Genomic DNA, 27,573 nt, shown 5'->3' with positions numbered 1-27,573 from the left:
GCGTTGAAGCGGTCTCATATGAAGCAATTCGAGCGGTGTTACCGCGGCTGCAGATGCCATATGCCCCAGGAGCCTCTGAAAGAATTTCAGTTGGACCGCTGTCCTGCCCTTGAACAAATTCAAGCAGTTCAACACTGATTGGACTCGTTCCTCTGTGAGGCGCGCAGTCCGGTTGACCGAGTCCAGCTCCATACCGAGGTAAGAGATCTGCCCCCTTTTTGGGCACAATGTAGTAGGGGCTGTAGAACCCCATCTTCATATTGGCTGGAGGAACCGGCTCGATCGCGCCCTTCGCCAGTAGGACCTTGATCTCTGACCTCAAGACGTGAGCATTGCTGCTTCATACTTAAGTGAAGAGGATGCCCTTGTACTTGGGCGGGCGCCAAGCAAACTGAATCACGTAGCCGAGTCTGATGGTACAGATTAGCCAGCGAGACGGCCTGGGGAGACCTAGCCAGGCTCCCAGGAATCGGGCAAGTGGGACCAACGGCACCACAGACGTACCCAGGGTGGGGCAGTGAAGTGGAGTGCTCTGGCCCGACTCGGGAGGCCCGGAGGCAGCCCGGAGTGTTGCGTGAGCACTCCTGGTTTGGACAGAGCATGGGTGAGAAGGCATGGGGGCATCTTTGAAGCCCACTCTGCTGCCCACTGCCCGAAGGCAGGGAGGTGGAGCACTCAGCCCCGACGCGGGAGGCCTGGGGGCGGCCCGGAGTGTTGACTGAGTACTCCAGTGAGAGGCAGAGTATGGGGGAGAAGGCCCGGAGGCGTCCTCAAGACCCACACTGCTGCCCCCTGGCAAAGGGAGGGGAGGAAAGGAGTGACAAAGCCCGGGGGGCGTCACACACTGCCAACCTGACTCTCTTGGGGCCCAGAGAGAGAGGAAACTGCTCTTTTTGTGAGTATGTGGGTACCGCTGGACTCCGGAGAGCTAGCGGCAGAGATGTTGTGAGACCAGTCGGGGCTCCTCAGTCATCCTCCAGAGGGTGGGGGAGGGATGCGGGCATCATCTCCCTCAGAGCAGCTCCTCTTCTCACTGGGCTGCCCGTCTCAGAGCCGCTTCCTCTTGTGCTTGCCGGCCGGCTTAGCGGGACCCTGGACCGTTTGGGCGGCCCCCTTGCGTCCGGCACCCTGCTTCGCGGGTGGAGGCTGCTGCTTTGGCTTGGCAGGGGCGGAGGCAGACGCTGGGGGACTAGGGGTGTGCCATATCATATCGTCCGCGATAATACCGGTATAAATTTTTACATGATAAAAAAGTGTCATATTGCGATATCAATGATATAGCAACGCGATGACGTATGCCGTATTTACTTTCCCGAGCGCGCACAACAACAACACCTGTCTGAGAGAGAAGAGCACAAAGAGCAGCACGTCAGCCTCCGATGATGATGATGATGATTTAGTACTTAAAGGAGAGCTACTTGGTTGCAAGTGGTCAGCTCTCTTGACAACTGACATTACATTGTCAGCTTAAAGCTGTTATTGATGTTTGCCACGCAATATTTGACTGGAAGGGTAACATTGACAGTTATTTTCGTCAGTTACGGCTAGTTAGATCTAGCATTGTGCACGCTTCGAATGAGACAGAGATAAAGAAAGTAGTGTATAAAGTAATAAGTTTATTTGAATGAATGGATTATAGCATTTATTTGAATTAGAGAGAGAGAGAGAAAGAGAGAGAGAGAGAGAGAGAGATTCATACATGCGTGACTGCGTCTGTTCAGCGTCTCTTTTAACAATACAGTTATGCAGACAGATGTGCGTTTATTACTTTAAAATAGCGAGTAACCCCATCATTGCTGAGAAATATAATGTAGTGATCCAGTATCTTAGCTATTTTGTTTCTAAAAGTCGCAGGGCGACGTTGATAACTAGGTTCCGTGCTCCTGAATCTGCAGCGCGATCTCTGTATGCGAGTGACGTGTGTGTGTGCGTGTCTCTGGCTCGTCCATCGGTCCCATCTTCGAGAGCAAGATGGTGGCGGCTGAGTCGCTGGCGGGTCTGGGACTGGCCCGAACCTCCCGGTCCATCCAGCTCTGGAACAGCTCGCGGTCCTCATGCTGGGCCTGGAGGAGCGCCTCAAACCTCTTTTCTTGATGTGTTTCTTGGTGGAGGCCCACGAGCGATTGCACAATGTCTGCAAGTGGGGTGCGTGACGGAGTTTCCATGGCGGCGTGAACACTTCTTCCTCCCAGGTTTTGGCACCAGTGTGGTTCGGTTCGGTAATGTGTATGTGCGGAAGGAAGAAGGTGGGGTCGACGTGACTGGGACTCATTAATTTATTGTTTGGTATTCTCAGACACAAACAGAACACGCGCTCGAGGGAGCATTAAATAAACAAAACTCTATAACACTGCTTTTAGGTCAAACTCTCCACTTCGCTGTCTCCCTCAGGCAGGCTGCACTCCGAGTCCCAGTCCAAGCTCTCTCTCCCTCGTCTCTCTCTTCAGCCGCTTTTAAGCAGTCTCTCCACGACAATTACTGCAATCAGACACAGGTGTTATTCATTAGCACTTGACCCACTTACGCCCCGCTCTCTCCCTCTACCGATCCCGCAAAACCATGCCCATTGCCACGCCAATATCCTCATAAATATTGTTATCGGAAATATTCTTAAAATATCATGATATAATTTTGAGGCTATATCGCCCACCCCTACGGGGGACGCCCTCTGCTACGAGCAGACTGGGGTGCTGCCAAGCCGGGCAGGATGTTCTTGATGGCCTCTGTCTGCTTCTTGGCCACCGAGAAATGCTGGGCAAAGTCCTCGATGGTGTTGCCGAAGAGGCCGGCCTGACAAACGGGGGCGTTTAGAAACCGAACCTTGTCCGAATAACGCATGTCTGTCAGGTTTAGCCACAGGTTGCGTTCCTGGACCACCAAGGCGGACATCGCCAGACCGTGCAGTGACTTTCGTCGGCCGGAGGGCGAGGTCCGTCGCTGCACACAGTTCCTGCATAACGCCCTGGTCGGAACTCCCCTCGTGCAGTTCCATGAGTGCTTTTGCCTGGTGGACCTGCAGGAGTGCCATGGCATGCAAAGCTGATGTGGCTTCTCTGCAGGCTGTGTAAGCCTTGTCCGTCAGACCGGATGAGAACTTACATGCCCGGGAGGGGAGACGCAGGGCCTGCCTCCAGTCCGCAGTGGTCTTGGGACACAGGTGCATCGCCACCGACTGCTCAACTGGAGGGATCCCCTCGTAGCCCTTAGCCGCACCACCATCGAGGGTAGTGAGGACGGAGGAGTTCGCATGAGAGCGCTATAGGGCGCCACCCACGACATCTTGAGCTCCTGATGAACTTCCGAGAAGAATGGCACTGGGGCGGGGCGCTGAGAACCAGCGCGGCCCGTCCCGAGAAACCAATAATACAACCGCAAAGGTTCGGGACGCGGTGAAGGGTTCCACTCGAGACCGACCCTTTCCGCGGTCCGGGCAAGCATAGCCGTAAGCTCTGGGTCAGAATCGGGCAACGCTGTCACACCCGAAGCGGTCAACGCAGCCGAGTCTTCATCCTCTGAGCCCATTAGCTCATCCCCCGATGCAGCGACTGACATCTCGTCGTCTGCTGGAACCCCAAAAGTGACGACTGGCGCTCCACGTGGGAGGTCAGCATGCCCTTCCGGAAGCTCCACCAGCACAGTGGAGGGGGGAGGGGCCCGAGGAGCCATCTGACCCGTCAGGTTTGTCCTGACCATCACCCTCAGGTCCCCACCAAGGTCATCAGCCAAAGTAGCAGCCCTCTGCTTTGCAGCTGGAGGACCGCTAGATCGGGGGATGCACAATGGTGCCCCACCTCTCTTGAGGTATTGGAGTCTGGACCGTAGCACTGCGATGGTCATATTCCCGCAGTGGGAACATGACTCATTCACGAACGCTGCCTCAGAACATGTGAGACAACGAACGCGCCCGTCAAGCAGGGACAGAAATCGACCGCACCCAGAAACACATGGTTTGAATGACATCTTGAAAAAGACACAGGGTCAAACCGTGTTGCTCTTTTGTGAATTGGAAAACTGCTCTTTTAGTGTGCTGAAGCACTCAGGGAGATGACCGTGGCTACACACAGTTCCTAATGTGCAAGCCTCTGTGAGCACTCAATGTTTGAAAAAACGCGCAGCGAACCAAAAAGCTATTTTAGTTGCACATTTGGGGAAACGCCCAGCGAACCAACAAGCTCTTTTAGTTGCATTCTTTGTGAAGCGATCACTCGCTGACGCGCTGTATCACCCGCACTGGCAGTTTTCTCTCACGAGACTCAATTCTCCACACTCTTCGTAGACACAGCAAAACACTGCGGGTGGAGCGTGGGATACGTGGATCGCATGCCAAATTTAATTGGCTCGTTTTTACACACTCAAAGTAGGATTAGTCTCTAAAGTCAGATCCCAATTCGTCGGTCAGTTCCGACGTTCGTCGGTCAGTTCCGACGTACGTCGAACGTGATCGACTGAAAGGGAACTGCAAGCATCTATACCCTCCTGATTCGGACTATGGATGGGGCCTACGCAAAAGAACTGTATCATTTCATATATGATACTCATTGTAAACAACTGTAATTAAATCTTATTAAAATGTTATTCTCACCTCCTGAGTCTTTTGGGTAGAAATGGAAGCTCTAGCGCAGTTCTACCTGGAAGACTCCTATGTCACGTCATTCATTAATTATCTATCTAGCCAATCATTATTCGTCATCTGTAGTATAAGTTCTGTTCCCACCCATTACTACATTCACAGATACTGATGCCGCTGTTCACCCCCATCCTCCCTACCACCACCAGGTCGGTCCCTGTCCATACATCAGGGGTAGGCTCCGCTTCTGCCTTCATCTTCAGGCAGGAACTGCAAGCATCCGTACCCTCCAGATTCGTACTATGGACGGGGCCTATGCCAAAGAACTGTATCATTTCATATATGATACTCATTGTAAACAACTGTAATTAAATCTTATTAAAATGTTATTCTCGCCTCCTGAGTCTTTTGGGTAGAACCGACAAAGATAACCCTAATTTTTACTCTTCCGGTCAAATATATTGCACTGCATACATCAATAACTTTAAATTGTAAATACTAGCAAATGACCATAATATAAGCGGGATAATCCACAGCTAACTGTGCATTAAAATTATTTGAATGCACTCTGTCGGGTGGTTCACCATTGCCCTTTCTCAAATGGCACACTTCATGTGGACTTGCGTGTGCATGTGTACAGTAGACTGTAGGGTGTTGCAGTTATCATTTTAGGTTTCAGAAGGGTGCTCATTAAAAAATATAAAGTGAAATAATATAAACAGTCTATAAATTTTGCATTCCATAATGAGACATGAGCGTAAAAGGTCAACTAGTGTGAAAGTATCATAATACCATCCCCAAAGGACATTTAAAGACGTAATAAAAGGCAGCACTACCCTTGTTCTGCCACATAGGTTATTGCCCTGCATACATATTGGCATGGCAAAAAGGTCTGTGTCACTGCCACTACTCATGCTGGTGGTGCATGGAGTCTGTGTACCAGCTTTAGCACAAGTCTGCAGACTGATTAGTCAGCCGGCACTTCCTCTACTTTCTGCAGAAAGAGACATCAACATTGGGGCGATATTTTCAATCCACATTAGTGCTCTGCTAAAGATGCATTCTTTTACTTCCAAACCAGAGCCAACAACATGTGTCAGGTCTGTATGATGATATAAAATAATAGCTGAACATGACTCTTTGATGATTCTTTGCAGAATGTTATACAACTGATACTCCTTTTTTATTTATTTTTTTACAGCTTGAGCTTGCGTGAATTTAAATTTGCTCAGACGCTGATTTTTGCCATCGAGGAGATTAATAACAGCACACAACTGTTGCCTGGTGTTTCTTTGGGCTATAAGATATATGATTCCTGTGGCTCTATAGCTCAGACTATCTTCTCAGGCATGGCTTTAATGAATGGTTATGAAGAGACTTTGAGTGATACATCTTGTTCTAGACCACCAGCTGTTCATGCCATTGTTGGAGAGTCAAACTCCTCTCCCACCATTGGCTTGGCATCTGTAGTTGGTCCATTCAGCTTACCTGTTGTAAGAACTCTTAAAACTCTAATTCACGTTAAATCGTTAAACACTACAACAGGCAGACAATTACTCTATTAAAAACATTATATAGAAAACTATTTATTAAATTGTTTAGATATTTACAGTCTCTTTTATTATAATAATTGTTTTTGGTATTGTTGAAAGTTACAGATATTAATTAAAAATAGAAGAAAAAAATCTGGGAAAAAAAACTGATTAAAATACCTTTTTTTCTTGCAGATCAGTCATTTTGCCACATGTGCATGCCTGAGTAACAGAAAAAGGTATAGATCCTTCTTCAGAACAATACCCAGTGATTATTACCAAAGCAGAGCACTGGCTCAGCTTGTCAAGCACTTTGGCTGGACTTGGGTTGGGACAATCAGGAGCCGCAGTGACTATGGCAATAATGGTATTGCAGCATTTGAAGAGGCTGCAAAAAAAGAAGGGATTTGTATTGAATACTCAGAGTCCATATTAAGAACTGATCCACAGGAACAGTTTCTAAAGACTCTGGAAGTGATAAAGAAAGCCACTGCCAGAGTAGTGCTGGCTTTTGTTGCGCTAAGAGATTTTTTTCCCCTTGTGAATGTAATTGCACAACACAACCTCACAGGGCTGCAGTGGGTTGGCAGTGAATCCTGGATCACTTCACGAACTGTTGCAGAAACAAAGGATTACAGTTTATTATCTGGAGCTGTGGGCTTTGCTATAGCAAATGCCAAACTTGTGGGTCTGCGAGAGTTCCTAGTGAATGTGCACCCTGATCAAGAACCAAAAAATGAACTTTTGAAAGAATTCTGGGAAACAGCTTTTCAGTGTTCTTTCAGGAGCAGTGGCAGTGGTGGCTGTACTGGCTCAGAGAAACTGGCTGAGCTGCAAAATGAATATACTGATATATCAGAGCTACGTATAGCAAATAAAGTGTACACTGCAGTGTATGCTGTTGCACATACACTACATAATGTATTAAAAGACTCCACCAACAGTAGCAAAAAAGAACAGCCCACACAACAAAAGGTAGGCATACGTAAAAGCAAAAAAATTCTAGAAAAAATATCATGAAAAATAGAAATAATGTTACTGATGTTTTCTCTTAGGTGTTGGAATATATGAAAAATGTGAGATTCACTGTCAAAACAGGTGAAGAAATCTTCTTTGATGCAAGTGGTGATCCAGTTGCGAGATATGACCTGGTGAACTGGCAGCCAGCTGAGAATGGAGGCCTGCAGTTTAAGCATGTGGGTGTCTATGACAGCTCATTGCCTTCAGAGCAACGTCTTCAAGTCAATCAGCAACATGTGTTATGGGCAGGGAACAGTGGACAGGTATGTCAATAATAACAAATTATTGACATGAAATATTGATGTGAAATATCTGAATTGTGAAAAAGACAAAGTCAGTCCAGAACAATCATAATAGTAAATCTATCTGTAAATATATACAATTCAACTATTCATATCATAATAATTTGTTGTTTAAAATTAAACTTATTTTCTCATAGTTGCCTGTGTCCATATGCAGTGAGAGCTGCCCCCCTGGCACTAGGAAAGCTATGAAAAAAGGACGACCTGTCTGCTGTTATGACTGCATTCCATGTGCAGAGGGAGAAATCAGTAATGGCACAGGTAAAATACTGAAAAAAAGAAGTGTGAAGTCTGCACTGTAAAATTGTACCAGCTGGATAACTACTTTAAAAAGTAATCTGAGCCATTCACTAAAGTATTTTCCCCCCAACAGATTCTAGTGACTGCTTTCCTTGTCATTTGGAGTTCTGGTCAAATGAAAACAAAGACAGATGTATATTAAAAGTAGTTGAATTCCTTTCCTATACAGAAATCATGGGAATTTTGCTTTGTATTTTCTCCTTCATTGGGGTGTTATTAACTGCACTGGTATCTTTTTTGTTTTATCTCCATAAAGAAACGCCAATTGTCAGAGCCAACAACTCAGAGCTGAGCTTCCTGCTGCTCTTCTCATTGACTCTGTGTTTTCTCTGTTCACTTACTTTCATTGGTCGGCCCACTGAGTGGTCCTGTATGTTACGACACACAGCATTTGGCATCACTTTTGTTCTCTGTATATCTTGTGTTCTGGGAAAAACAATAGTGGTGTTAATGGCGTTCAGGGCTACACTTCCTGGAAGTAATGTCATGAAATGGTTTGGACCTGCACAACAACGACTCAGTGTTGTTTCCTTAACGTTAATACAGGTTATTATATGTGTGCTTTGGTTAACATTATCCCCTCCTTTCCCATATATGAATTCAAGCTACTACAGAGAAAAGATAATTCTCGAATGTAACTTGGGTTCCGCTCTTGGTTTCTGGGCTGTTCTGGGTTATACTGGCCTGCTATCAATCTTGTGTTTTGTTTTAGCTTTTCTTGCACGGAAGCTCCCTGATAACTTTAATGAAGCCAAGTTCATCACATTCAGTATGCTCATATTCTGTGCTGTCTGGCTCACATTTATTCCAGCTTATGTCAGTTCTCCTGGAAAATTCACTGTAGCTGTGGAGATATTTGCTATTTTAGCTTCAAGTTTTGGTTTACTATTTTGCATATTTGCTCCAAAATGTTACATAATTTTGCTAAAACCAGAGAAGAACACAAAGAAACAAATAATGGGGAAATCTTCAGCTAAAGCAATTTAAACCCATTAATTACTGAACATTGTATGAAATAAAAAGTGAACCTTCAAACTAGTTAGGTCTATGGGTACCGGGGTTGGTTTTCATAATTACTTGGAATGGTTCATTACTGCCTGGACAAAAATGCACTAATGTTGTATTCTGCTCCTCACAGGCTGTGCAAATCCTCAGTTACAAATCTCCAATTATCTCCAAGTAAAATGGCATGTGTGCATTGATGTTTTTTATATTATTTTATTTCTTTCTTTTTATTAACAACAGAAAATACATTTTGTACATGCATTTCTCCAGCTTCTCCAGCTAGAAATGTACTTAACTAAAACGTTTATAAGGCCATCCTTAAAAAAATGTCTTGTATGGCATAATCCGACGACCCTGTCAATTTAGGACCGGCTCAAATTATTATTATTATTTGTTGTTGCTTTTAGTCCGAGCGACTTGCCAGTTTAATTTAGCAATTTCTTTTTTTTTACACTTCAAACAACTGATACAAAAGCAATAAAATAATATTTTAGTAAGTATTGTAAATATATAAAATATATAAAAGTCGCCACCGGTGTGCATACACTAATTGAAAACAGTGTTTTTGAATTTTAAAGACATGGCGCGGTGCTGAGCTTCCATCTGGTGTCCAACCTCCTTGAGACCAAGCAAACGCACAAGCCAGATGCGAAGCTCAGCGCCGCACTATGTCTTTAAAATTCAAAGACATTGTTTTCCATGAGTGTACGTACACCGGCGGCGACAGCACCATTTCAAGGTTTTATATTAAATGTATGTTATATTTCCCTCAAATAGTCAATGTACATACTGATTTCACACTGTGCTACAAGATACACCTATCTTGCAGCTCTTCGGTCAGAAGTCGATTCAAAATTGAGCTTGCGCGTTTGTAATGTGCACATCCGGTGTGAGATACCTGAAACGTGGTGCTGAGCTTTGCATCTGGTGTGTGACCCCCTTCATACTCTCATTCACTGTCAGAGTCAACGGTTCGCGCTTGGTAATGATGGCTGCTGCAGCTGCAGTAAACAAAATGTTTGTGGTCACCGTTCAAAGTCATATGTGTGTTTGGGCACCATAATACATTGAAGGACCCGATCCTTTGTTCCTGCATTAATGTTGAGTAGCAGAGCAGGTTTTTTGATTTAAAACTAGCATGCATAATTTACTAGCCTTCCTGTAATGTTAGAAGCTAACTTTAATAGTGAATGAGATGGAGAATTTTGAGATATGCTTGTGAAATACATCTGTATGAGCCTACATTTAGGTGCGCATTATTCAAAATTATTAATGGTCATTACCAAGAAGTAGGCGATACATGGAGTTGTAATATAGGCTCAAAATGAGAGCTAGCTGCTGGTTGGAAGCTTAATGAATGCACCTAAAATTCATAAAATAAACATGTTTTTGACAAATATTTCAATTTGTTTGTGAACTATAGCCGGTATCAAATTGAGGTTTGCAATGATGTGCCTGAAGTCATGGATTAAAGACCTAGTCAGTGATGTGACAAAATGCTAATTTGTTTAAATTCATACCTACGTAATCACCATCTCCAAAATTGTACTTTTTTACATTGAAACTTATTAGACCTAGACTGACCCTTTTTTACTGTAACTGCAAACCAAAACATTTTTAAGGATGGCCTAAAAAATGGCCACATTAACATGCAAATGGATATGCATATATAACGTTTTGCTTGGTTTAATTTGTAATAATAATGTTACATTTATATAGTGCTTTTCTAGGCACTCAAAGTGCTTTACATATGGGGGGGGGGGGAGTCTCCTCAACCACCACCAATGTGCAGCATCCACCTGGATGATGCGACGGCAGCCATATTGTGCCAGAACTTCCACCACACAACAGTTGATTGGTGGAGATGATACAGGGTGATGAAGCCAATTGGTATATGAGAATAATTAGGAGGATATTTATGGACAGGGGCCAATGGGGAAATTTGGCCAGGATACCGGGTTTGCACCCCTACTCTTTATCGTAGGACATTTCTGGGATTTTTAATGACCACAGAGAGTCAGGATCTCAGTTTTGATGTCCCAACCAAAGGAAGGTTCTCTTTGACAGTATAGTGTCCCATCACTATACTGAAGTGTTAGGACCCACAAAGACCACAGGGTGAGCACCCCCTGCTGGACTCACTAACACACAACAGCAACCTAGTTCCCAATCAAGGGAACTCACGCTGCATCACTGCTGCAGGAAAGCCTCTGCGTGATTGCGTCCTGAAGCACGTATGTAACCAACCAATGAAAGAATGCAACATCATAGGCGGGTGACGTCATAGACCCGGAAACTATAAAGCACCCGTGAACACAAACAGAAACTAGCTTCTGTGCCTTCAGTAGCGCTCTGTGTAACCATTGTCTGTCAGTTCTTTTCGCAAATTTGTCAGCGATTTCGCAAAACCTGTCGGCGACTCAAAATCGGGGCAAAAATCAGGCAGTGTGAACTAGGCCTTAAGGTGTGGTTATGAGTGTATCAGATGACCCCTCCCCCCTTTGATACGGGGGACCAGCTAAGAATACTATCTTAACAATATAAGAACACTCGCAAAAGAGCTGTTCAGTAATTCAGAATTAATGTAAATTAGAGGAAGTTGGTCAGCTGATTTATCTGAAGGATTTGTGAGTCTGGACAACCAGTAGAGTCTTTGATACTCAACACAATGAAGACACAGTGTAATAAAATGAATTAAATTTATTAACAATAGATATGCAAGAGTAAATACCTTAACGATTAATTATGCTAGTAATGGATATGCACTTCTAAAGGATATTAATCTAATAACCAAAAAGTAATGAATGAAAAAATAAAACCAATAAATGATGTGAACACAGAATGGATAAATGCAATGCTGTTGAACAGAATGTAGCAATGTAAGAGAATTGTGTGGGGATGCTTCTTATGGGAACCAACTAATGGTTCTGGCAAATGGTGATAAATAAATTCTTATTTATCATTAAACAAATAATAAACCTATTATAACAACCTGACCTCAAGTAACTGTTATCTAAACAGGTTAGAAAACATATGCTGCATGTATAAACTAATGCCAAAGTCCCTAGAAAGAGGTTTGGTAAATTTATATGTACGTTCCACACAGTCGGATGATCAGTCCTGGCAGTAGATACGTCTTCCACTTGTTATGCGGTTAGCGTGTAGTGGGAAGAGCGCAGAGTTGCAAGTAGCCGTTGCTACGCTGGGCTGAAGGATGCAGAACTCTGGTTGCACCAAGAGGGTCCTTAAATGTGGACCAGGCAGCTGGGTCAGTCGAATCTTCACAGGGTCCTTTGTAGGCTGGCTGCGTGCACTTAAGAGCTGCGTGGGACCGGCAATGTCTGACGATGTAGAGGTCCTTGGTGGACTGGATGTGCTGCTGGAGGAGTCATAAAGGTCAGATAAGATCTATCAAGGAGAGAGCCCTTTTCCAGCTAGAGTTTGCCAAAAGCAATATAAAGGTTTTGCTCGCAAAAGCTTAACCTCCACGGTCTTGTAGTCTCTTTCCTTGTCAGGTCAGAAGCTCGGGACATGGTGTGTCTGTTAGTGTCTCCTTCCCCATCGGGTTAGAAATGTTAGACATTTGTTTATGTTCATTCACCAAGGGTCCAATCACAGTGTGGCACATCTTCTTCCACACCGGTAGTTAGGGAGGGGCCTTGCTATAAACTGGTCTCTAGAATGCCATCCTAACTGATGTTCACTACACGAGGCAGGTGGGAACGAGGATTTGCCACTTTGTTCCTCTGCCAGTGAGGAGCTAGTGGATTTGTTGAGTAGAGCAGTGGCCAGGCTCATTTTATTCCAGGAGTTTCAGCCCGTAAACATCCACCTATAGTAATATAGCTGGGCTGAAAAGACACAGATATGGTTTGATACCGAGGGTGGAGGAGATGCTTGCGAGCCATCTCTCTCCCGATTCAGCGTCATCCACGAAAGCCCCGACATTGCCCACCAAGCCATTAAGAGCTACAATGGCATTGGTGGGCAAAGCGTACTCGGCAGCAGGTCAGGCTGCGGCATGCTTTCACACTACGGCAATAGTGCAAGCATACCAAGCTGACCTGCTAAAAGATCTGGGGGAAAGTGAGGAGATAGGAGCTGAGAGCTTCGATCGTCAGCTGATCTTGCTCTCCATGCCACCAAGGAGACGGACAGATCTGTTGGCCCTTCTATGGCAGCCATGGTGGCCATGGAGAGGCACCTATGGCTGAACCTCACTGAGATTACAGAGAGAGATAAAAGCTTTCTGTTGGATGTGCCGTTGGCTTCTGATGGTCTGTTCGGTGACGCCGTCACTACTGTCACTGACAGATTTCAGGAGGCTAAGAAACAATCGGTGGTGCTCCAAAAGTTTCTCCCTCGTAAACCCCAGTCTACTGCTGCTGGGCGGGTGCAGCAGAAGCCGAGTACAAGCTCCTCACATCGAGCACAACAAAAACAGTTTCGCCACTCGTACTCCCCCACAAAAGGGGTGGGGTGGGGGAAAACGCTCTCAGACACAGCCTTCGAAGGGTAAAACGGATCTGAGGACTGTCGAAGAGATCCTGACGCCATTGGAAGGCTGTGTCTGGGGTGGGGGAAAACACTCTCAGACACAGCCTTCGAAGGGTAAAACGGATCTGAGGACTGTCGAAGAGATCCTGACGCCATTGGGGTCAGGGTCGTGAGAGTGGTCAACTCCGGAGGCAGGCAGTGCTCTCCATCTATCAGGGCAGTTTACACACCAGGGTATTTAAATGTGGAAGCAGACAGCCTGTCGGGACACTGGCTGAGGCCTGGGAAATGGAGATTCCACAGCGAAGTGGTGGAGCTCCTGTGGGAGAACTTCGGCAAGGCAGAAGTGGATCTGTTTGCGTCGTCTGAGATGGCTCACTGTTGTCTGTGGTTCTCCCTAACACCTCCAGCTCCCTTTGGGCTGGATGCCATGGTACAGGAGTGGTCAAGGCTGCCTCTGTACACATTTCCCCCGATTGCTCTGCTTCCGCGAGTTCTAGAGAGAGTGCAAAGACTTAGGATATCAAACATTTGAAAAGAAATACATCTGTTAGGTCTCCAAATGGTTTAGTTATTTCCCTCCTGTGTCTTTGCACAGGCCAACAAAATTCAATAGGAATAGACCCTTTTAAATCAACAAAAAAATTGTCCAACAATAGTCCATAATATAAGTAATTAATGAATGAAAACGAAAGTTCATTGAACAAAAGTTTTGGTGTCCAAATAAAATAAAAATATTCGTTTTCAGAACCAGATAACTCCGACCATGTAGAGGCAGGTTGGTAAGGATTCATTTTTAAGTCTGAGAGAGCGCGGGGAAGATAAACGTATCCTTTTACCTTTCGTGGGTCGGACCAGTTGAAAACTCGTAGAAGGAAGGAATTAATGCTTGCCTTGCATGTTCGCCTTGCGATTCCTTATTCAACTTTACCACCTTTGTAGCAATAATGCAATGTTAACGGTGTCCCAGTTCCAGCTCGATCAGCCGCTCTACTTTGTGCCAGCACGACCATCCGCATTGATCGCTCCCTAATGCTGCTTATCGTACTTTTATCCACACGTAAAAGTAATCCAAAGAGTGTCTTCACGACACGCTGAATACAACACCTCACTTCAATTAATTTTCCACACGCCACTTCCAAAAAAAAAACATCCCCACCAGGCCCTCTCTTCCCTTTGCCTGCTTCCTCTTTGCTATTTCCACTTTCCCTAATGAAATTAACCAAACCTCACCCCTTTTCGTTTCCACATTTAGATTTTCGTTTGCATAAATTTTAATAATGTAAAAACTGGAAATATAGTTAGGCTATTTGAACAATATGATTATTAGTTACTTTTGTTTCTTTTGTGCACTGCTACAGACGGCTCTCCCATGGAGATTCCGATTAGGAGGGACCTACTCTTTCAGGCGAGGGGGAAAATTCTGCACCTCGACCAGAGCTGTGGAAACTGTGGGCTTGGTCTCTGAGGGTGCCCAGAAACAAATGAGTTCAGGTCTCTCAACTGAGGTTCGGGCCCTAGATGCTTATGTCACAGAGCTGCCCTGTGGAGGAAAACTGAACAGCCGTTTATTTTAGCTGGGATAAACGATTATTTTCTAACCGATTAATCTAGCGATCATTTTTGATGCATCGATTAATCTAACGATTCATTTTTTTCTGTCCGATTTGATTTCGATTTGATTATCGATTATCTCCCCATTAATTGCCTAATAGCAATGTATACATGTTGATTTAATTATATAAATGAAAAAACAAATTCCTTAACATTGCAATATGTTTATTGCTCTTAAAATTCCAAAGTAAAAGACTATACGAGAGCAATGCATTCAATAAAACCTTGAAAACATAAAGTACACACACACACACACACACACACACACACACACACATATATAAATAAGTATAAACCAACAACAAAGAAACACAATATACGATTTGTATATGTATCCAACTACAGGCTATGCCCATCGATTAAATATCAACAAGTTGGCTAATCAAATCCAGGGACACACGCGTCTCAAGCGTGCCATGAGTGTCTCAGCTGCGTGGCGTGTCCGTTTTTGTTTTCCGGCATGTTGACATGTTGGAGTTTGTACACTGCCTGCGTGACACATGCGGAAAACGCGTGCATGCTAGAAATAGAAGAGCGCCTATTTTTCATGTGACACGCAAGCCTGTTGGAAGCGTCTTCAGGCAAAATAGAATATGAAAAGATGTTTATATAGCATTTTGACACGAATACATATTAATAAATTACATTTTCATGTTTGAAAGTCTCTAGGTTAGCATAAATGCAGATATAGGCCTAATTGTAATAATAAAAAATGACAATTATAGATTTTAAAATATTGCAACTGTCAATACAGAACGAAATATTTTGTAACCTATTTTGCTATCAATACCATAGATATGTGGTCAATAGGCTACTGCCGACGTTGTCTTTGCTGTATCAGTAGGTTATTTATGTTTAACATTAAGTATAGGGCTTCCCTCCGCATCAATAGTAGCAGCAGTGCCGCGTCAGACACGCTTCTACTGTGCAGAGGCAGAGAAAACGCCACGCAGCCGCCCCGTGGCTGACACGCAACAGAAACGCCGCGCGCAGTCGTGGCATGACACTGAAAACAGTTACATGTAGAGTGTAGGGCTGGGACAACGCGTCGAGGTCATCGATGACGTCGACGTATTTTTTGTATATTATGTAATTAAGTATATTATTTATTATGTATATCTATGGTAGCAACACGAGTGGCTCCTCAGTCTTTCAGAAGTGCAAGGCTTGCGGGTTGGCATCATGTTTGCATCAAGTGAAAGCATTGGGCACATTGGCTACCTACATAAGCTGTTTAAAATTTAAAATGTTCAATGTATAATCTGTGACCAAGGGTACCCATCCTCTAAGTGAGCAGTTTCATCCCAGGACTATTCCGGTTTTAAACGGAATATTGACGCTCGTAATGCACTCTACATGTAACTGTTTACTTTATGTTTTCAAGGTTTTATTGAATGATTGCTCTTGTATAGTCTTACTTTGGAATTTTAAGAGCAATAAACATATATTGCAATGTTAAGGAATTATTTTTTTCATTCAGATAATTAAATCAACATGTATAAATTGCTATTAGGCATTTAATGGGGAGATAATCGATAATTGAATTGAATCGTAACCGAATCGGACAGGAAAAATTAATTGTTAGATTAATCGATGCATCGAAAAAATAATCGCTAGATTAATCGTTTAAAAAATAATCGTTTATCCCAGCCCTAGTAGAGTACATTACGGGCGCCAATATTCAGTTTAAAACCGAAATAGTCCTGGGATGAAACTGTGCTCAATTAGAGGATACCTCGGTCACATCAGCGCGATAAGACATTGAACATTTTAAATTTAAAACGGCTTATTATGTAGGTAGCCAATGTGCCCGATGCTTTCACTTGATGCAAATGTTTGTTTTTGTGACTAAAATGCATAAAATATTACCAAATCATCTGTCTTCCTGTGTGCAGAAATTAGTTTATGTAGCCGTGACAACAAAACGCGTGCTGCGCGCCTGTGTTAAGAGCGCTTGCTCCGTGCGCTCAAACCCGCAAACCTTGCACTTTTGAAAGTCTGAGAAGCCACACGTGTTGCTACCATAGATATACATAATAAATAATATACTTATATAAATTACATAATATACTTTATTATGTATATCTATGGTTGCTACTACTCTCCGGCGCCACCATCTTTGTTTTCGGTCTGATGTCATTGATGACGTCGACACGTTGTCCTAGCCCTAGTTTATTTGTTTTGGGCCACCCTCCTTGGCTGTACGGGACCACTCTACCAGGAATATTGTGGCTTCTAAAGCTTTGTTATCAGGCGCTTCCCTGCATGAAGTCTGTGTATCGGCTTGACCTCAACTCCACCCCTGGGGCATGGGTGCTCGTTCATTAGCGGCGTTCAATGGTGGACAGGCATCTGGCTCGTATGGGACTTAAATGCATACCTCGAGTCATTAGCGACATCATTCACTACCCTTCTCATTTATTTTTTAAAGTTAGACATCAACCTTCTTAGTATCCCTCAATCAATCCATTTTAAACAATATAACAAGAAAAAAATATATATATAATTATAAATAAATGCCTGTTTTTCCACTATTTTTTGTCAAAATTTTATAGGGTTGCATTTGTCTGAATGCTTCAAGTCAAGGTAATCCGAATTCATTTGAGTTCTGCCTGGGATTAAGAGCGTGCACAGGCAAGCTCTTATGGAGTTGTTTGTTTGTGTGCAACGGGAGCGTTTGTTAAACACAGTATGAGATCGCTCCGCTCTCGTCTAACTCTCTTCCTGAGGGAAGAGGATGGTTGCATCTGAGACTAAGTGACATAGTCCCACTCACGCCGAGGCTGAGCGCGGACGCACGTCATGTTTCCTCGGATGGGGCTTGCCGATCGTCTCAAGAGGGCGTTCTCTCTGGCGATCTGGCGGCTGACGAGATCTACAAGTACAAGTAATGCTCTTAGGGATGGCTGGGAAGAAGATAGACTAGTTAGCAGACATCCTGAACGTGTATGCGGAGCCGATGAATGTTATGTACGCTCTGCAAGGGCTGCGGCTGCCAAGAGTGTGGGCACGTTAGAGGAGAGATCACTCATATAAGACTTACGATCGTTTTCTCCCTGCCATAAAATCATCGGCTCAGTTGAGCTTTTCATCTCCTTATTGAGATAGGGAGGGCATGGAAGAACCATGTCCAGTTTGAACACTGAAAGCTCCAACCCTGCTTTTTTAATGATACATTTCTTGTTCTTGTTCTTGCCCGGTGCCCAGAATGGATCGCGACTCCGCCAGTGGTCGTGTGGACGGGGTAGGCGTCTCTTCGCGGGTGCGCAGTTAGACTGGTTTTGCTAACCCCGCCCCCCAGAGCGTAGTGTGGCCGCCACTTCCGGGCGGCCCCCTGGCCTTGTTCAGGAGACGGCCGGTTGTGTGTGTTCAATACTTCACCTCTTGCTTTGTGTCTTCTGCTCCACGTTTTAGGGCTCAGGTCGAGCTGTACTTCGCAACCATCGGAAAGCATGGGTTGGTAGGATGCTCCCCTGGAGCCGAAACACTGCCACGGCTGACGCCCTTGCGCGGACGGCGGACCGCTGGATGACCAGATGGCCGCCCTGGAGGCAGGTGGCGTAAGTTGTACTCCCCTCACTTTAGAGGGTTCAAGGCGTTTTATGCTGAGTGCACTGCTGTGGGCATTGTGTTTTAGGTCCACGCTGGTAGGCGCTGCCTGGGAGACTGCGCCGTCGCAGAAGGCTTCTATGGCCCGCTGGGGCAGACCGACTATAGAAGGCTGGCTGGCTGGCGGGGATTTTAGCATGTTCTGCTATCAGGTGGCAGGCCTCCCCAGGCCATCCTGATGTCGTTCCCCGGCCCTGCGGGGTTTCCCGGCGGGATTTGCCATTTGATAAGCACCGTCTGTCACCAGGCCTCTAACAGGGAGCTGCCATTTGGCAATAGGCCTCTCCAGGCCGCCCTAAACACTCGACTGTACGTAAGGCATCAAACAGACCTCCTCGGAGACGAGCTCCGGGAACAAAAAACAGTAACTTCCGACAGTTTGCACATCTGGCTAGCAGGTAGCGTCCTGAGGGTGAGCCCCCGAGTTCGGACGCTCGGTTAGCCGGTGTGATGTTCTGTCAGGTGGTAGGCCCCTCTGGGCCTCCCTGGGAAGGGATTCCCGGATCCGGTCTCGGTGACAAGCTAGCTATCAGCAGGCCTTGCTGCCAGGTAGTAGGCCTCGCCAGGCCTTCCTGAGGGCAAACTCAACTGTTTGGACACTCGCGCAGCTAGAATGGGTGGCTTCTGATGTTGATGGCCTCATGGGCCTCCCTGAGGGGACCAGTAAAGCCACCTCCCTGTGGCCTTTAACAGCTAGCCTCAACGGCTTGGTTGTGGTTGCCCGCTGTCGGGTCCCGGCCTTAGCCGGCAATACCTGAGGGCGGGCTCATGCCCTAGCACGACGAGACGTCGTTTCTGCTGCACGGTCCCTTCTGGACAGGGACCGGCCAGCCTACAGCATGGTTTAACTACCAGGCAGGCTTAAGAGCTCCCCTCACTGAGGGTCATCGGCGAGCTTACGGCCGCCTGAGCCTGATCAGACAGGCAGGGCCCCCTCGGGGCCTCCCGGTTAGATCAGTCCATAGGCCTTTCCGGCCTCCTGAGCACCCCTGTAATATATGTGTTCAGTAGATCCTAGGATTGAGCAGAAGAGACTCCCCTCGCTGGCAAGGGTAAAAAGCACTAAGCTGAGTACTGCTCTCCAGGATTCCCATTTCCGAGTTCCGGTCTGAGGAGGACATTGCCAGTTGCAGTCCCTCAGTCTGGATGCTCATGAGTAAGAACGATGTCCGGAGGCTCTGTTTTTACAGACAGGGTTGGCCAAGCTGGGGTGTCCCACAGAAGTGATGCCAGGTGAGGCCTCCCTGGTAGCGTTCGGTGAAGGTTTTCCCGAATAGTGACCGGCTGGGGCGCCCTTGGGCCCCCTAGCCACATTCCCTTAAAGTGACCCCTTCTGTTGAAGTAGTTGGTCCCAGGCCTTTAAGCAGCCGAGGGTAAGAGACCTCAGATAAAAAACTTAATAAGGTCCTCACTTAGGCATATAGCTTGGGCTATGACCGTAGGGAATGCTGTCACTGACAGCCTAGTGTGACCAGAGGGGTGGCCAGACTTTCCTTTTCAAACTCTTGTCCAGGCAGTTGTCACTGCTACTAAGGGGCATGCACTCCCCTCAGCATGGCGGCGTGGGTATATCGTTCCCTGTAGCATCAGCTGACGCAGCTTATGACGTGGTTAAGACTGTAACCTTAGTTCCCTGAGAACAGGGAACGAGACGCTGCGTCAGTTTGCCATGCTTCAAGGCCTGCCTGCCAAACAGTCCCTTCAGACGAAGAAGCTAGTGTCATGTTGGCAAGGCACCCTTATATACTTCCTGGTCGCACCTTGATGACATCATAGGCTGTCGCCGGTCAGTAGGATTGCCGTTGGTCCCAGGCCTTTAAGCAGCCGAGGGTAAGAGACCTCAGATAAAAAACTTAATAAGGTCCTCACTTAGGCATATAGCTTGGGCTATGACCGTAGGGAATGCTGTCACTGACAGCCTAGTGTGACCAGAGGGGTGAGTGGCCAGACTTTCCTTTTCAAACTCTTGTCCAGGCAGTTGTCACTGCTACTAAGGGGCATGCACTCCCCTCAGCATGGCGGCGTGGGTATATCGTTCCCCGTAGAATCTGCTGACGCAGCTTATGACGTGGTTAAGACTGTAACCTTAGTTCCCTGAGAACAGGGAACGAGACGCTGCGTCAGTTTGCCATGCTTCAAGGCCTGCCTGCCAAACAGTCCCTTCAGACGAAGAAGCTAGTGTCATGTTGGCAAGGCACCCTTATATACTTCCTGGTCGCACCTTGATGACATCATAGGCTGTCGCCGGTCAGTAGGATTGCCATGATTTGATAGTAGTTCAGACACCGGTCACGCTGGAGGCGTTCCCCGTAGCGTCAGCTGACGCAGCGTCTCGTTCCCTGTTCTCAGGGAACTAAGGTTACAGTCGTAACCGGGGACGTTATTCATCTTTATTCCATAAGGTGGCAATGTCTGATATGCAATGATGAAGTGGCCTTTCACTCATAGTTACCTCAGACAGAAAACGAAACAATAATAATTATAATATGCAAAAGTTGAAATGGCTTAGTGATTTACTGCAGAAAGCAAGTACTAAACAACCAAATATTACTGTCAAAGTCACTTGTTGATGGATGTGCTCAAAAAGCAGTCAGTGATCAAAATATTGATTTTGAAGACGTTGAAAATGAGTTTGGAGATCGTGAATGTTAGCCAAATGCTGAATGTATTGGTAAACAAGCTCTGACAAGGACATATGATGATGGTATAAAATATATGGTCAAACTGAACCCTTCCAAGCTCAAAAAGCTAATGAAATATGTTTCATTTATTCTTCTGTAATTGTAAATCTAACATCAGGAGTTTTATACACTCACCTAAAGGATTATTAGGAACACCTGTTCAATTTCTCATTAATGCAATTATCTAGCAGTTGCTTCAATGAATTTAGGGGTGTGGTCCTGGTCAAGACAATCAGCTGAACTCCGAACTGAATGTCAGAATGGGAAAGAAAGGTGATTTAAGCAGTTTTGAGCGTGGCATGGTTATTTGTGCCAGACGGGCCGGTCTCAGTTACTGGGATTTTCATGCACAACCATTTCTAGGGTTTACAAAGAATGGTGTGAAAAGGGAAAAACATCCAGTATGCGGCACTCCTGTGGGTAAAAAATGCCTTGTTGATGCTAGAGGTCAGAGGAGAACGGGCCTAATGATTCAAGCTGATAGAAGAGCAACTTTGACTGAAATAACCATTTGTTACAACTGAGGAATGCAGCAAAGCATTTGTGAAGCCATAACACACAACCTTGAAGTGAATGGGCTACAACAGCAGAAGACCCCACCGGCTACCACTCATCCCCACTACAAATTGGAAAAAGAGGCTACAATTTGCACAAGCTCCCCAAAATTGGACAGTTGAAGACTGAAAAAATGTTGCCTGGTCTGATGAGTCTCGATTTCTGTTGAGACATTCAGACGGTAAAGTTAGAATTTGGCGAGAACATGGATCCATCATGCCTTGTTACACGGTGCAGGCTAGTGGTGGTGTTATGGTGTGGGACATGTTTTCTTTGCACACTTTATGCCCCTTAGTGCCAGCTCGGCATTGTTTAAATGCCACAGCCTACCTGAGCATTATTTCTGACAATGTCCATCCATTTATGACCACCATGTACCAATCCTGTGATGGCTAGTTCCAGAAGGATCACCATGTCACAAAGCTCAAATTATTTATTTCAAATTGGTTTCTTGAACAGGACTATGAGTTCACTGTACTAAAATGGCCCCCACAGTCACCAGATCTCAACCCAATAGAGCATCTTTGGGATGTGGTAGAACAGGAGCTTCGTGCCCTGGATGTGCAATCCCACAAATCTCCATTCAAGTGCAAGATGCTATCCTATATGGGCCAACATTTTTAAAGAATGCTTTCAGCACCTTGTTGAATCAATGCCACGTATAATTAAGGCAGTTCTGAAGGCGAAAGGGGGTAAAACACAGTATTAGTATGGTGTTCCTAATACTCCTTTAGGGAACTGTATATTATTGCGACAGGTAGATATCTATCTGATCCGGTCGCTAATGACCTGAATATATAAGAAGTTTTGGGTTAATACAAGTTGTATACCTATTCAGGTTTTAAACATTCGGCTGCTAATGTTTAGAGAATGAAACATTACTGCACACAGTCTATATACATTTTAGTGTGTGTATTTTTAAGTGAACTGAAATGTTTGCAAATATGTCTATAGTACAATCATGAAAAGATTTCATCAAAGATAATTATGCTTTTTATGAAAATGCATAAGTTTTTATGAAAATACATATTGTATTTTATGTTCACTAAACTAAAGAATAGGACATATTAATGGCCAAAATTAGTAATACAAAAATTAAAATTTACTGCTCATACTCTAAATGACAACAAACTATAATTTCTAAATAATTATCAAACAAAATATAGTAAACAAAATAAAATAAAAATAAAAAACAATTTCACAGCCTATTTTTCCTTGCTAATGTCAGGATAGAGCCCCTCCTTCATAAAAGGTCCAACCATTTCCCCAATGTGGTTTGGTACCTTTCTTCGCTATAAATATCACAAAATCCTTCCTTCTGAACCTTTTGCAATCTCCTACATGGCACGTCTCTGAGTTGCATCAATTCAGTGGGTGAATGGAGCCATTCTTTGCACTCATGCACGTAGTAATGACTATCATTACTTTCACCAGAGCTAATGAAAGTACCTGTACTCTACAAGGACAGCCTGTATATCCTCAGTTATGGAAAGATGGAGACATCATAATTGGTGGTGTTTTCTCTTTTCATAGCAGCTGGGAGATTAGACAACTAACATATTCTGTCACACCACCTCCTCTAAAGTGTGTCAGGTATGCGATACCTAAATCAGTGTATCTCAGTATCTCAAAATGTTTGGCTAATTTTAACATAAATTGTCTCATCAAAGTAACAAAATTTAGACATGACTAAAAGTTTCACTATTGTTCTAAAATTGTAAAATAATGCAGTATAACATTATGATTCAGCCAAATGTAATGAATGTTTTTGTGTGTTTTTTTTCCAAACCAAGTCTTAACTATAGAGATTTCCAATATGTGCAATCCATGCTTTTCGCTGTTGAGGAAATCAATAACAGTTCCACTTTGCTACCTGGGGTCTCATTAGGCTACAAGATCTATGACACATGTGGTTCGATGGCAATGGCTGTTAGAGTCACTATGGCTCTTGCTAATGGACATGAGAACACAACCTCCGATGGACCCTGCATGAAACAAGCATATGTACAAACCATACTAGGGGACACAACCTCATCAGCATGCATGGCGATGGCAAAAAGTATTGGACCATTCAATCTTCCAATGGTATTAGTTCCTCTTTTTGACAAATAGTTCTTGTATGGCAGTCAAGTTATTTTTAACATGTATTTATAACATGTCACACTATTTAATTGTTTCTTAGATTAGTCACTATGCCACCTGTGAGTGTCTCAGTGACAAAACCAAATATCCTTCATTTCTTCGAACTATTACAAGTGATTACTACCAGAGCAGGGCACTGGCAGAACTGGTTAAGCATGTTGGATGGACCTGGGTGGGAGCCATAAGAACGGATGATGATTATGGTAATAACGGGATGGCCACATTCACAAAGGTGGCAGAACAGATGGGTATCTGTTTGGAATATTCTCTCCCATTTTTTAGAACCTACCCTGAAGATAAAGTAATTAATATAATTGAGCAGATTAAAAGCTCCACTTCACGAGTGATTGTGGGATTTCTTGTGCACTGGGACTTGGAGGTTCTGCTGCATAAATTTGTTGAATACAATATTACTGGTTACCAGTGGTTAGGTACAGAGGGCTGGATCTCTGATTCTGTCATTGCCAATATGGATAAGCATCACATTCTACAAGGGGCCATTGGACTAGCAATACCCAAAACACAAGTGACCGGTCTAAAGGAATATATTCTAGACATTAAGCCACTGAAGTCTTCAGGAAGTGCCATTTTTACTGAGCTCTGGGAAGCCTTGTTTCAGTGTAAATACTCCACCAAAAATGAATCATTGTTCACAGCATGTACAGGAATGGAGGAACTATCCCAAATGCAAAACACTTTCACAGACATGTCACTCATGCCCATTTTCAGCAATGTTTACAAAGGAGTATATGCTGTTGCTCATACACTTCATGACCTTCTGGGCTGCAAGGAAAAATGTGCTTCAAAGAAACAGCTTGATCCTTTAACAGTGGGTTAACACTAAGTTATCATTTGGTGAAGAACTTTATAAAATCGGATGGACTGTTATATAATTTTATTTTATAAACTAAGAATGAGATCAAACGATTCCTTGAATTAAACATTTCAGCCAACCACTGGTTAGACACTGTATTTATTTTATTTTTTTCCCAGTTTCTAAAGCACCTACGGAAGGTGCGTTTCAAAACCAAAGATGGTGAAGAGATTTACTTTGATGAGAATGGTGAGGCAGTGGCAAAATATGAGGTGATTAATTGGCAACCAAGTAAAAATAAACATGATGAATTTGTCACTGTTGGCCTTTATGATGCCTCTCTTCCCATGAAAGACCGTTTGGCAGTGAATATGGCTTCCATTGTATGGGCAAATAATGTAACAAAGGTGAGGCTAAAATGTTAAGTGTCTTAAAATTGCATATTTTGTGTGTGGTGGTGATGATGATGATGATGATTGTTATTAATCTTATAATTGTATACATATAGTAATATGTGCAAAAATGTCTAAATTTTAAATCCCTGTCACAGGTACCAGTGTCTGTGTGCAGTGAGAGCTGTCCCCCCGGCACTAGGAAAGCTGTAAAGAAAGGAAAACCAATATGTTGTTATGACTGCATACCATGCACAGAGGGAGAGATTAGTAACACTACAGGTAAAATATAAATTAATAAAAAGGATGGGCTCAGAGTAACTATAGCTACAACTAGGAAGTTATATGGTGTATGTAATAATTTCAGAAGTTTGCTGAATCTATTCAATCTTTATTTGTGGTATATGTATTTTAAATATTTTTATTTTATTTATCACACCTAATACAGATTCTATAACATGCCTGCGGTGCCATCAAGACTTCTGGTCAAATCTGCAAAAGGATGGATGTGTTGAGAAGGAGACTGAATTTTTGTCTTTTGAGGAGATCATGGGAATCTTGCTTACAACAATTTCTATTGTTGGTGTATTTATAACAATGATAATTGCCTTCATATTTTTTAGATTTAAAAATACTCCAATTGTGAAAGCCAACAACTCAGAATTGAGCTTCCTGCTCTTGTTTTCACTGATATTGTGTTTTCTCTGTTCACTTACTTTCATTGGTCGGCCCACTGAATGGTCTTGTATGTTGCGTCACACAGCGTTTGGGATCACTTTTGTCCTCTGTATCTCCTGTGTTCTGGGGAAAACAATAGTGGTGTTAATGGCCTTCAGAGCTACACTTCCAGGAAATAATGTGATGAAATGGTTTGGGCCTCCTCAACAAAGGCTCAGTGTTGTTGGTTTCACACTCATACAAGTAATTATTTGTGTGCTTTGGTTAACAATATCTCCACCCGTTCCCTTTAAAAATCTAAATTATTTCAAGGAAAAGATAATTTTAGAGTGTGATGTAGGTTCATCTGTAGGTTTTTGGGCTGTTTTGGGTTATATAGGATTTCTCGCAATTTTGTGTTTCATTTTGGCTTTTTTGGCCCGTAAATTGCCTGATAAGTTCAATGAAGCCAAATTCATCACATTCAGCATGCTCATATTCTGTGCTGTATGGATTGCTTTTATTCCAGCTTATGTAAGCTCTCCTGGAAAATTTACTGTGGCAGTAGAAATATTTGCTATTTTAGCTTCAAGTTTCGGTTTACTATTTTGCATTTTTCTCCCAAAATGCTATCTTATTTTACTTAAGCCAGAGAAGAACTCCAAAAAGCATATGATGGGCAAAATGGCATCAAACTGACTGATTAACATGATCTGTGAATTGACTTTCCTGCAGTGTTGTATTTTGTAACATATAAGTAGATCAAATGCAACATGAAATGACAAATATGTAAAAAATAGAAATGTCAATAATAGTAATGTTTATATTATTGTAATATTAGAAATAATATTAATAACATTGGGGAAAAAAACAAACAATAAAACCAAGGAAAAAAACAAACAAAAAAACAGGTCGCTCATTTATCAACAGTGCATATAAAAGGAAATCCATATTTATCAAACATGCGCGCACAGTTCTTACACACGAGTCAGCAATAAGTGTTGATAAATCCTGCATCCTCACCGCAACAATGGCAAGGGGAGCAAAAAAGAGAAACGTCTTAAACACAGATTGAGTCTCACAATGACATTTAACAACAACAAATTTGTATCACAAATGATTTGCATGTTAACATAATGAAACCCTTTTCTATTTACATTATTAAATACTTTGGTTGATGGTGAATTTATGGTGATGTGGGTGACGTCTACGGCTCCAATTATGTTTGGGAATCTGGCGATAGCATGAAAGCCCAAATTTTGTTTGGTCTTGTTGAGAATTTCGGTAAGGGAACAAATGTATCTAGGGCCCAAGGAAATAACTGCATCCAACATTTGTCACAGTTGTCTTTTATAGGGTTTGACACGAATTACGTGTCCTGTTTAAAACTACAAAAAATGTATAATGAGTGTTTTATAATTTTAGGAAACACCGGACATATGTGGATTGCTTAATGCATACAGTGACACTCTTGAAAGTTTTTTATGTGTAGTGTTGCTATTCTAGATTATCTGCATAAGCATGCTCAGAGGTTTGTTTATTTTTACACACATTTCTACATATTAGTACAAAATGGTACTGTGCATACACACCATTAAAAAAATGAGGGCCCAGGATCTAAACATGCAAAACAGAGGTGTTGTCAAAATGGCTGTAGAAAAATGGATGGAGAACCAGGGCAATGCCACATATGCTCGGAGGACCAAGGTGGAGACAGAGGAATGTAGGACAACATTGTAAATTTTGGAAGATTTAGATTTGTGCAAGATTTCGTTTAAAAATATTAAATGAAATAATAAAAAAATAACAAATTAAAAGGTATCATAAACACACCACATCAGTTAAAATAAGCTTGGATGCGTAATGATATCTTTGTGTCCTGGGAT

At 43.6% G+C, this 27,573-nt stretch overlaps 2 protein-coding genes across 3 annotated transcripts; both read left to right on the top strand.

Annotated features, from left to right (window-relative positions):
- The first annotated feature begins 5,446 nt into the window (after nt 1-5,446).
- olfcd3 (olfactory receptor C family, d3) lies at nt 5,447-15,825 on the top strand. Of its 2 annotated transcripts, XM_067419846.1 has the most exons (7): nt 5,447-5,667; nt 5,769-6,060; nt 6,295-7,074; nt 7,155-7,382; nt 7,559-7,682; nt 7,795-8,693; nt 12,226-15,825. In XM_067419846.1, exons 1-7 carry the CDS (start codon nt 5,447-5,449, stop codon nt 12,271-12,273), a joined length of 2,592 nt encoding a protein of 863 aa, XP_067275947.1. In that variant the 3' UTR covers nt 12,274-15,825. The 2 variants fall into 2 exon arrangements, with proteins under 2 accessions (XP_067275947.1, XP_067275948.1); XM_067419847.1 differs by lacking the exon at nt 12,226-15,825 and having other exon boundaries at nt 7,795-8,708.
- A 7,213-nt stretch (nt 15,826-23,038) lies between these two features.
- Nucleotides 23,039-26,386, top strand: LOC137043550 (extracellular calcium-sensing receptor-like). Its single transcript, XM_067419850.1, has 6 exons — nt 23,039-23,275; nt 23,476-23,767; nt 23,865-24,653; nt 24,818-25,045; nt 25,189-25,312; nt 25,479-26,386. Exons 1-6 carry the CDS (start codon nt 23,061-23,063, stop codon nt 26,384-26,386), a joined length of 2,556 nt encoding a protein of 851 aa, XP_067275951.1. The 5' UTR covers nt 23,039-23,060.
- The last annotated feature ends 1,187 nt before the right edge of the window (nt 26,387-27,573 follow it).

Source organism: Pseudorasbora parva, chromosome 16 (assembly GCF_024679245.1).
Source record: "Pseudorasbora parva isolate DD20220531a chromosome 16, ASM2467924v1, whole genome shotgun sequence".
NCBI lineage: Eukaryota > Metazoa > Chordata > Actinopteri > Cypriniformes > Gobionidae > Pseudorasbora > Pseudorasbora parva.
Note: the sequence above shows the minus strand (reverse complement) of the source record. Positions and strands in the feature narration are given on the sequence as shown.